At 44.1% G+C, this 12089-nt stretch overlaps 1 protein-coding gene across 1 annotated transcript in view; it reads right to left on the reverse strand.

The window, feature by feature from the left end:
- The window catches only part of UBR1 (ubiquitin protein ligase E3 component n-recognin 1), a 177757-nt gene continuing 165668 nt past the window's right edge, over positions 1 to 12089 (reverse strand). The window contains exons 45-47 of the mRNA XM_074997084.1: positions 5879 to 6049; positions 3247 to 3348; positions 1 to 2903 (exon numbers count right to left, since the gene is read on the reverse strand). Of these exons, the coding sequence (XP_074853185.1) occupies positions 2762 to 2903; positions 3247 to 3348; positions 5879 to 6049 (415 nt within the window). The 3' untranslated portion in view covers positions 1 to 2761. The remainder of the gene's footprint in view (positions 2904 to 3246; positions 3349 to 5878; positions 6050 to 12089) is intronic.

Raw genomic sequence — 12089 nt, forward strand, 5'->3', positions numbered from 1 at the left:
TATGAGAAGTTGCTTTATTTCCTCTTTTAAATATACATATACAAGATTTTTTTTCAAAAGCACAAGAACATTATACAAGTCTCAAATTTACATTAAGGATACCAGTATATGCATTATTCAAACAACTTCTTCAGTTGATCTTGGATGGAATTCAAAATCAGTGGCATAAGCATCTTGCAATCACTAGATACAGATAATACAGGGAACCAAACTGCATAGTAATTTATGAAATGAGAAATGACTGCACTCTTTAGAGGATGATCTGGGAGCCCATTTGCTAGAATATTAAGTGCAAAGCCACAGAAAACAATGCACCATTTCTTCCTTTGCCCTCATTTTCCTATTGCTCCCAGCTATAGACAGACATTTGGTAATGTTAAGCAACAATTTACCTGTTCAAATCAGTTCTTGTCCCTGTATAGCTCAGACTGAATTACTCATTGCCACCATCACAAAATAAAGTGATCTAGCTGCATATCTGTTAGCTGAATTTCATGGGTATAGACTTCTTGCTTCGTGGAAAGTGCAGGATTCTTGGGTGTTGGGATACATAACTACATAAATCACAGGGAAACAGTAAGTGAACACAGCTATGAAACCAGTTCTGAACTCCGTGAAGCATGTTTGCTAATTTCAGTACACTGCTTTGGCCGGTAAGCATTATTATTGGTAATCTTTGAACAGGCCACTGCACACAATTTTCCATGGAGCTGGTTTTTCTAACCCAAGGTTTCAATTACAGATTAGAAAAGACAAACAAAACTGTTGTTTAGTTGCAAAGGGATTTACCTTCAGTTTAAAAAGCTGAAAACATCCAAATGAAAAGAAGTTTTCATTGCAATAAGAGGAAGACAGGAAAAGATACTGAAGCCAACTATTTACACTGCCTAAGGGGGAAATAAGCTGAAAATAGAGCAAAAGTTTTAAGGGGTATTTGAATGCTAGAAAATAATGATTTGCTACTTCAACCCATTTGAATTTCACTTTTAAATGAAAATTGACTTGCTGTTTACCAAGGACTTTAAGAAAGTAGTACAAGGATTATTATGCTTAAGCATGAATCCATGATTTGAGATTCTCCCTCCCACCTGGCATGTCCTTCACTGACTGCAAAGAAAGGAATGCAAACGTGTGTATATATATGCACATGCTCTCAAACTGTGGGTCATAAAATTCTATAGCCTTCCCTGTCGAAGCCTTAACAGAGCATTTAAAAAAACAAACCCTTCCCACACCACGCGCGCGCGCGCGCACGCACGCACAGGACAGATCTAAAATCCATTTTCCAGATGGCTAAACCTTTCACACAGAGATGGCATGGCCTGAAAAAGTAATAGTAATTGGGTATTTGTGCAGGTAGTACTTTTAACTTTCACCTCACAAAATCCTGTCCTGTAAATTATTCAGGCAAAAAACTGAAAACATAACAATGAGCTTATGAGAAATGGGTCAATCACAATATGTCATTAGTTATTGAAGAAGTGATATATTTTTTTCCTTTTGGTTACAACCAGCGTCTGGTTGTCATGAATCCAGAAACATAGTTTAGGGACCACTCCAAAGAGGTAACACAAGAATGAAGAGTGGGAAGTTCCTTCAGCATGGAGATAAAATGCATCAATTTATGCCTGTGTTTAATGATTACAAGTAGATAATCCTGCCATGCAATCTCTGATAGGGTCTTGCTTTTTTATTCAACATTCAATGGCTTTTTTAATTGAAGTCTATGGTTCTGTTTTTTGGCAGCTGACAGATGGCTAAATAGAGTGCAGAACTAGTGGAGCAGCATTCTAGAGTTTGTTCCTGCACAAACTGCAGAATACTATTACAAACATAGTAAAGCTGATTATAGCCAGACCACAGCAGTGTAGTGCTGGACTCCTTGGTGTAGTCTACGGAATTAGTAGACTAAAGCTGCATTATATAAGGTGCAGTATGCACCAGATATGTACCAAACACACACCCTTTAATTTTACATGCACCTCAAGCAAGATGGAAAATCGCCCACACAATTCGCTCCTTCTGCTCCTCTTTTGACAATTGGATTAGTGGAACCATTATTCCTCTGAAAACACTCTCTAATAAATCCCAGCGTCCGGCACAGTGCAGGTTTTTGCTGTACCACTTAATGCACGCTAAGCCTGCAGCTATGGATTACTAGAAGCTCCATGTCTTCCTCTGAAAATATGCCACAGACCTCATCCATTTTAAATTCTAAGACAGGACTAGGAACTGAGGCACACAACGAGGAGGAGCAGGACGACGAGGGGGTTGTACACAATTCCAGCTAAACTGTGGTAATTTTAAGACATACACACTTTTTCAATCATCATCTTAACCCCGATATGCTTATTTTACCACACGACTGGACATATTAACTGATTCTTTTACTTGGATATTCCCTAGCAACACACATCCATGTCTATTACCAGTGCCAGTAAATGACAGTTTGGGACTTTTGGTGTGCGCGTGTGTATGGAAGGAAGATGGATATGGGAAGCTACCCTCATCTAATCATCAGTATAGCCTACAACCTTTGGAATAATGTGTTTCTGTCCCTGAATATCCTACAACAGTCACCAAAAAGGGTGGTGTTCTTTTTTTAAAGGTAAACCCTATGAAATGAAAATTAAGTTTATGAATGCATCAGTCATGTGTCTGAGCAAGAGGATCTCCCTTGGAGAAGGCTCTGCAATATTCCCCCTCCCTTTCCTTTGTCAAAACATCATCCAGCCATCTGGATTTAATTAAAAGCTAGGACTCAAAGCAGCTGCCAGTTGAATCCAAAGACGACCTGACTGGCTTCCTGACTCCTGGCAATCTCTTCTATGATGCAGTGTTGCTGCCACAGGAGATGGAGTTTCCGGTAACGTTCATGACATAAATGCAACGGGTTGCCTCTTCTTCAAGGGAGAAATAAGAAGAACATTCATTAGGCCCATTACAACATTACATATTGCTATCTTTTGACCTTTTCTTTTCTTCTCTCTTTTCTGGATGTCTCCACTCAAACATCAAAGCAAATATGTCTAGGCAAAGGGTCTAGTAACAGTCCCTCATTAACAATGCACACTAATAGCTATGAAAAATACTAAATAATAGTCTGATTGGTAACCATTTTTCACCACTAGTTTAACAGAAATGTAGATATTCAGAACTACGAAGTAACTGCATGCAGTATGAAGGAATAAATAAGAGAACAAAATTAAGACTTCTAGCAAGCAAAAAAGTTAAACACGCACTTACTTTAGACCTGGGTCTGTTTCTCCATATTCATCAAGATAGGGAGCCGGATATAAGCAGCCCCTGGTTTTACCTTCTATCAGGACTACTTTGCACTCCCTGATTCTGAAGGCAAAAATAGTAATTTTTAAAAATGTGAACAACCATAAGAGTTTGCAGGTATTATTTATAAGCGAATTTGAAGAAAGCTTAAACTTTGACAGATCTACACAAAAAGTTGCATTGGCTTAATTAAGGCTTTAGGTACACTTAACACTTTAAAGTGCATCTGTGACAATGAGACGATCTCCTGTCACAGTGCCAAAGAAGTTGACAATTCTGCTTCCTGCAGCAGGCTTATCCATGGTCCTAGAAGTGCTTGAATCAACTCAGTTGACTTAGGCTTCACCTTGGAGGAGGACTGTTTAGGTGTCAGGTGTACTCTACTTGACTCCTCCTTACCCCTCTCATCAGATTTAAAAGTTGGACACCTTCCCCTGGTTGAGGCTTTTCTGGATATTATATGTCTTTATCAGTGTGGGAAAGATAGACTTGTGTTGGGATTCCCCTAAAATTGGAGGTGCTTTTCTCAATGAAGCTGCAGCAGCTGGCACTGAGGTAGACTGGGATGGGTCTGACAGTGGCCTGAGTGCTGCCTCCATCAGCAGGAATTTCAACCTGTCCCACTTATCCTCCTTCAGCTTAGGCTTGAAATTCCCCCTCGCAAGTCCTTTAACATGTGCCTCCCCAAGCACTTCTAGCAGCTATTATGTAGGTTGATCACTGGTATAGGCCTTGAGCTTGAAGCCTGGCGACTGGGACACACTCTGGTATTGCAAACAGAAACCTGCAAATGAGGAACTTCTTAACAACTGATTTAACAACTAATTTTTTTAAAACAACTGAAACTTATCTATCCTAACTATGGTGAAGACTGGATTAACAATTCACACAAATAATGACAAAGGTTAAGAAAGAAAACTGTTCTGATAGCGTACAGAATTGCAAGGACCACTACTGGCAGTAAGAAGGAACTGAGCAGGGAAGGGTAAAATGAGCAGGGCTAGGAGCAACTGTGCCTTTTATTCCTGTTCAACATGGTGTGCAGCAGCAGGTGAAGCTTGAGCTGCCCAACGGGTATCAGTGATGGAAAAAAGTTTTGTAATGAACATGTGCCATCAGTTGAAGAAGAATCAGACTTTAAATTTCTTCATTTGATGGACTGCACTAATCTGTTATCTGGGTGCAGTCAGTCAATGACCTCTTCACTTAGCTACTAGATCATTCTTGACATTTTATAGTGAAACTTATCCTAATCCTCACTCATTGGGAGGATACAACTTATACAGCAAATGGGCTTAATGTGAGCAATATTTATTGAAACTGAGAAGTTTAGTTTATTACTGCATTTTTAAAATAAAAAATACTGCTCTCCGTCTTTTTGTGTGTCCGGATGTGAGCAAACTCACTCCTGATGGGCAGCACAAGGCGGTAAAAGCTTAGATGCCAGTTAAGTCTGTTTTGAAAATTCCAGGAAATATTTTCTCTCTCTTCCAGATGCTCTTGGAGCTCTGTTATTCTTCTCCCTTAAGAGCGTCACATTACAGCAATCCTCTCAGATACAAAGGAGGGACGCACGTTGCTCCCTCCAAAACCTCTCAATCCCATGCCCAAGTCCTCTGAACAAGTGGGTCCCACCCTAATGTCAATTCAACCATTTTTATGTTACAGAGAACAAAATTCATAGACAAAAATAGATGTTGCCCTTTTATGGTTCTCATCAATACAGAAAAGCCTGCATTTTTAAAAGTTTCAGTAATCTGTCCATCACATACACTAACAACATGGCACTCAACATGAATCGAAAGCTAGGATTTTCTAAGGAGCCTAAAGGAGCATGGTGTCTAACTCCCTCATGTTACAGGCTGAACCTCTCTCGTCCAGCACCCTTGGGACCTGATCACTGCTGGACAAGAGCATTTGCTGGACAACAGGAGGTCAATGTTTTCTAGCACATTATGAACACTTCCACTGTTTCCTGGGCTCTCAAGAAGACATTTAGCTGTAATTTACCCCTAAATAACAGAACACAGAGCCAGTACTGGTGGCTGTAAACCAACTTAATGGGACCATAGGAAACTTGGCCACACCCATGATAAACAGTCGTTCAGTTAACTAAAGGTCATTTCAGATTACAGAATTTGCTGGACAATAGAGTTCTGGATTAGAGAGGTTCAACCTGTACTTTGAAAATGCAAGTCTAATGCTCAATCCTGCAGAACACAGACTTGTTATTTTACCTGAAAAGTAGTTACTATTAATATGGATGTACTGGCTTTGTGGTGTTCTGTAAACACTTGACAAAGGGTGCAGTTTGACTGAACACCTTCAGACTGCAGCACTGCCCACTGACCAGCATTGCAATTCTACTGCAGAAAGATTTAATTTGTTGGTGGCTTTCAACCAGTGGGGCATATATCCCTGGGGATACAAAGCAATCTTCTGGGGGGTGGGGTGGGGGGGCACATCAACTCATTTAGATATTTGCGTGGTTTCGAAAGAGACTATATAAAAAGCACTTTTTGTCCTTCTGTGTCATTCGGCTTTCTTAAGTTACTTTTCCCTGCAAAAAATTACATACTCCCCAGTTACCTACTTGAGGAACATACACACTCCAGCTCCACAATGGAGAGCATGACAGGTACAGGCTCCCAACTCCTCCCCATTCACTAACTCCTGGCAGCAGGTATTCTGGGAGCACAACATGGCGCCGCAAAACAAACACAACACTGGGTGCTTTTGTTCATCATCAAAAGATCGGGGGCACCTGTAAAGAGAAAGATGTGAATTATTAGGTGCAGTACGGAACCAAAATATTGTAAACTCAATGAAAAGACAAAAAACAAACAAACAGTCATGCTTTTTTGGAAAAGCAGCACAGTCAACCACAATGCTTCTTAAGAAACTAACTGGGAAAAATCAGCTTTTCTCAGAAGGAAGAGATGCTGCTCTCTAGTACAGATCGGTTGAGGAGGGGGAAAAAATTGGTATAAATTTAATGAAAACTGTCAATTTTGTGATCAAATGGGATATTATTTATCCCAACAACAACATCTGCCATGTGACGTTCCAGTAATTCTTGAACTACAGTCTTGCAAAGCATTGCTCAAAGTCAACACCTGCTCACATGATAGTAACCTTCCTCTTCATTTCCTAACTGCTAACATTGTTAAAGTTAATTTTTAAACTTAAATTTAATAAATTTAATTTAATATTTTCCCATAAGTATTCCACGTAATCAATGGTTGGCATTGCCATTGGAAACTTATGCAACTGCAAATGGCAGATAAAATGACCCACACAACTGCTAATGTGAGGGAATGCTCAAGCAAACAACTTCTAAGATGTGAATCACACGACAGAAGTTGAAAACCTCCTGATGTATTTAATGGAAATAAAGAAGAAAGCTGCATCAGTCTACAGACTCCAACAGGACCCAAGGATCGCTAAAATGCATATTAAAACAGCATGAATGGAATGAAAAGACATCCTCCACTCCATAAATAATATACTTCTTCAGTGTATCATTAATGCAGAACAAAATTCAAGAAATATGCCTTATTAAATCTAAAAACTGAGGAAATGAAGGATGGGAAACTGAATCAGATCAAAAGCTGATGTAAACTCAGTGATGTGATTCTAATTCATTTATACAAATAAGAGTTACTCACCATTATAACTGTTATTTTTCAAGATGTGTTGCTCATATCTATTTAAGGTACGTGTGCGCATGTCACACGCACAACTGTTGGAAAGTTTTACCCTTGCTGCTACCTGTTGGGTTGGCTGTGGAGCCCCCTCTGGGGTGGTGCCAGTGTGGAACTCTGCACATAATCCTGCCGACTCAACCACCCTTCAGTTCCTTCTTGCTGGTTACTACGATAGTAGAGAAGGAGGGTGGGTTTCAAATAGATATGAGCAACACATATTGAAGAAAAACAGTTACAATGGCGAGTAATTGCTTCTTCCTCTTCGAGTGCTCGCTCATATCTATTCAAATTAGGTGATTCACAAGCCAAACCCAGGAGGAGGGGTAGGAGTTAACTTACGGCAGACTCAAGGACAGCAGCCCCAAAGGCTGAATCCCCTTTAGACTTTAGCACAACAGCATAGTGAGAAGTAATAGCATGCACAGAGGACACAGCTTGACATATTTCCAGGAGAGGCACATGAGCCAGGAAGGCAGTTGAGGAGGCCTGAGCTTGCGTAATGTGTGCTGTAACAGTCGGTAGGATAACCTTAGCGAGACGGTAACATGCTCGTATACAGGGCGTGATCTAGGAAGAGATGTGCCGCGAAGAAACTGGAAGCTCCTTTGTATGATCAGCACCAGCCACAAGAGCTGCTAAAGGGTTTAGTCTGTTTGACGTTGAAGGCAAGCACCCACCTTCCATCGAGAAAGTGCAGCTCCTCCTCCTCTTGGGAGCCATTAAGTTTAGGGTAAAAAACAGGAAGGAAAATGTCCTGGCTGGTATAGAAGCTAGAGACCACTTTCGGCAGGAAAGCTGGGTGACAGCAGAGTTGAACCTTGTCCTTATGGTACATGTATGGGGGCTCCAACATGAGGGCCTGAAGCTCAGACACCCTTCTGGCACAGGTGATGGCCATCAGGAAGGCCATTTTCCAGAAGGGAGAGAGAGAGAGAAGGGAACACATGACCAATGGTTCAAAGGGGGAGCCCATAAACACCAGGTTAAAATCCAAGGCCAGACCGGTTGGCGGGCTGGTGGGTGGAGGTGGTCCAATACCCTTGAGAAAGCACTCCACCATGGGGTGCATGAAAACAGAACACCCTTCCTTCCCCGGATCGAAGGCTGAGATGGCTGCCAGGTGGACCTTGAATGAAGAAGTGAGACCTTACTGCTTCAGGGAAACAAGGTATTCCAGCACGTGTTGGACAACGGTAGACACAGGTATGAGGTTGTACTGACGACAGTAGCAGGAGAAGTGTGTCAACTTAGCAAGTATGAGTGCTGCATAGATGACTTGTAGCTGCTGAGGAGGACCTGCCTCACTTACCCCATGCACACCTGCTCAACAGGGTTTAGCCACAAAGCTGCCACACCATATGGTGAAGGGAGCAAAGGCCTGGGTGGCAGAGGCAACTGGGGTACAGTGCGATGAGATCTGGTAGCAGAGGAAGCTGAATGAATGGAAGCACTGAGAGCTCCACCAGCACAGGATCCAGTGTTGACAAGCCCAAACCAGGGCTATCAGGATAACATCTGCCTAGTCACTGTGAACCTTGAGGGGCACCTTGTGCATGAGTGGAAACAGGGGGAAGGTGTAAACTAATCCTGAGTTCCCTGGTATTAGGAATGCGTCCGCTAAAGAGCTGGGGCTAAGGCCTCAGAGGGAGCAGGGCTGAGGACACTTGCAGTTGCTCCGGGATGTGAAGAGGTCCATTCAGGGAAACCGCCACTTGTGGAAGACAGAAGGGAGGACATCTGTGCAAATCGACCACTTGTGAGTGAGAAACCAGCAACTGAGGCAACCTGCCAGCTGGTTCTGGGACCCTAGAAGACAGGTCACCTCCAGAAGGAAAGAGTGGGCTATGCATAGTGCCCACAGGCACAGAGCATTTGGTGAACATTCTGGGGCCATGGAAAGCCCAAAGGGAAGGGTCATAAACTGAAGATGCAGGTGGCACACAGTAACACGTAGGTAGTGCTGATAAGAAGGCTGGATTGTTATACAGAAATATGCATCCTTTAAGTCAAAAGTGGCATACCAGTCCCTTGGATCCAGAGAGGGAATAATGGTACCTAGGGAAACCATATGGAATTTGTGGGAAATGATACATTTGTTGAGTTCCCTGAGGTCCAGGATAGGCCGCAGGAAATAACTAGGAAATAATGGGACTGGTCTCTTCGGCCCCTGGACTGAGGAGGAAACTCCTTCACTGCCTCACAGCCAGAACCAAGAAGGAAGAGTTGCTTCTGAGAGGAGTCCCTGAAGAGGGAAGGGTGATGGGGGCAGGAAGGCAGGGAGAATGAAAAAGGATTGTGTAGCCCATGGTTTCCCAAACTGAGGGGCGTGCCCCCCTAGGGGTGTGTGAAGAAATTCTAGGCAGGGCGTGAGATGATCCAGCCACCCCATCATTCGCCCCACCCTTTGCTCCTGGCTCTCAGCCCCTGCCATTTTATGTAGATGACCCAGCGCAGCTGCTATAAGAACCAGGCAGCCAGCAAAGACCCACATGGAGCTAGCTGCCTTCTGCAAAGGTGATTCAATGTGGGTTGGAGCAGGAGGTGGACGAGGAGGAGGATGGGGTTAGATGGGGTAAGAGTGTGGGCTTAGTGGTGCCTGGCTTTGTAGGAGGGAAGGGGCTCAGGTGGGGCAGGCAGCTGGCCCAAGCAGCATGGGGCTTGGGTGGCTGGCGGGCAGGCAGCAGGTCCCAGTAGTGTGGGACTTGGTAGGAGGTAGGCAGGTGGACAGCTCTGGCAGTGCAGATGTCAGGTGGGTGGGTGGCTTGTGTAGGCAGCTCTGGAGGCTGGCATGGGGCTCAGGCACCCAGCCAGCTGGGGCTGCACCAGGCACACACAAGGGACCACAAAAACACTGATTATTTTTAATTTTAAATAACATTTTTATGTCAAGTGTGTGTTTAATTTAAATTACAAATTGAAATTTTGTTAAAAGGGGGTTGGATGATGGTAAAAGAAGCGGTGGGGTGATGAGGGTTTCTCAAAAATCAAAAGGGGGGCATGATGCCAAAAAGTTGGGAACCAGTGGTGTAGCCCTATGCGACTGTTCTGAGGATCCATCAGCACGATGTAATAGCCGATCAAGGTAGAAGGAATAGGCAGAGCCTGTTTAGGAACAGGAGGGAAGGATTTGGTGGCACTCATAGGCTGATCTCGAGCGCACCATCCTAATGAGTGCTTGGCCTTGGAGATGGAAGTGGACTGGCTCTTGCTGGCCACAGTTTGTGGACGGAAGGGTTTGCTGCAGGAGTAGTGGGGCTTGTGACAGTAGCAGTCTAAGTGCCCACAAGGTTGAAAAGGCCTTGACTGGGGCTGTGGTTTAAACAACTTTCACTGCATAGCTGTCGTGTGCATGTCCAAGGACTTCATGATGTTCCTGGAGTCCTTAAGGCTTTAGAGGCAGGAGTTGGTTTGTTCTGCAACAGTCCCGCTCCATTGAAAGGGAGGTCCTGGACAGTTTGCTGGACCTCTGATGGGAGACCAAACAGCTGTAGCCAGGCCACTTGACACATGGTGATGCCTGAAGCAATAGCTTGGGCTGCTGCATCCCCTAAGTCCAAGAAAGCCTGAAGAGAAGTATGAGACACCATTTTATCTTCCTGCAGGGTAGCAAAGAACTCCTTCCACAAGTCCTTGGGCAGCAAGTCCTTACATTTAAGGAGAGAGGCCCAAGAGTCATAATTCTGATGACTGAGGATAACCAACTGGTTAGCCACCCAGAGCAAAAGGCCCCTTGTGCAGTAAACCTCTCCCCCAGACAGGTCCAGGCACTTAGCGTCCTCAGATTTTGGCAGTGGAGCCTGTTGACCCTGATGTCCCTTTTCTTTAACTGTGTACACCACCATGAAGCAAGGGGGAAGGATGGGTGTACACGTATTCAAACCCCTTCACCAGCACAAAGTATTTGCGCTCTACCCTCCTCCTTCCCCAGAATGGTGGGAGGGATGGAGGCCAGAGTTTGTCAAATGGTGGAGGTGGAGGACATGATAGTTTTGTTAAACAGAAGGGCCATGCATGAAGGCCCTTCGAAAGTGAGGATGTTTACTGTGGGGTCATCTGACTTCATGTCCTTCTCCACACCGAACGCTTGGGGGAACACTTGTGCTGGAATGGGTCCTGCTTTAGCGCTGGGCCCAGAGTGGAGGATGGTGTGCTGTGTGCATTGAAGAGGGGGTAAGGAGCCTTGCCACGGAGGTTGAAGTGCCAACTCCATAAGGAGCTGACAGAGCCAAAAGTCATGCTCCTTATGAGTCCAGGGCTTGAAACCCCTGCAGATTCGGCAATCATCAGTCTGATGATCTTCCCCCAAACGACGACAGGAGTGGTGGGGGTTGCTCATTGGCATAGATTTCGAGGGGGAGCTACACTGCTTAAAGCCCTGGGACATTATCATGCCCCAATCTCCCAAAGAGGACATGGCAGGGGAAGGGAGACCCTTCCCTACCCACTGACTGCCTAACACTCTGGCACCACTCCCAGGGGCTCCATAAGCACCACTCCAGGAGGCTCCACAGCTGACCCAATGGGTGGCAGTTAGGTAAAACTTTCCAACAGTTGTGCATGCAGCATGCGCACACCTAACTGGAGTAGATATGAGCAAGCACTCGAAGAACAAAACTGACACACAGGCACAGTTAGTAGGATGGCAATGGTAAGGAGATGCAGGTCAGGAGCAGCACTGGCAGGGCAGCATAGCATACTTTGCTCAGTGCCTTTATCCCTATTATTCCCAGATCAAACAAGTGGTTCATTCATGAGCATTACATTCACAATTGCTAAAAACACAAAACACGACTCCACAGGAAAAATAATTAAAGTCAAATGATATATTTTGACACTGCTCTCTCTGCTACCAGTACTTCATCTGTAGGTCAGATTCAGTATTCCTGCTTGAAGCCAATGCCCAATCTCTAGTCCTGAAGTGAGCAATGGTATAAACAACTGTCAGATATATCAAACCTACACTTGTTTAATTGAAGTGCATCAGTGCTTTAAGCTATAACAGTTTCACACATGGTCATTATGTGAAAAGTAAATAGCATCATACTTAAAGTGGACTGCTGGTTATTGATGGTTAGGGGAAAAAAGTGTGTTCACTTC

Source organism: Carettochelys insculpta, chromosome 6, assembly GCF_033958435.1.
Source record: "Carettochelys insculpta isolate YL-2023 chromosome 6, ASM3395843v1, whole genome shotgun sequence".
Lineage (NCBI taxonomy): Eukaryota > Metazoa > Chordata > Testudines > Carettochelyidae > Carettochelys > Carettochelys insculpta.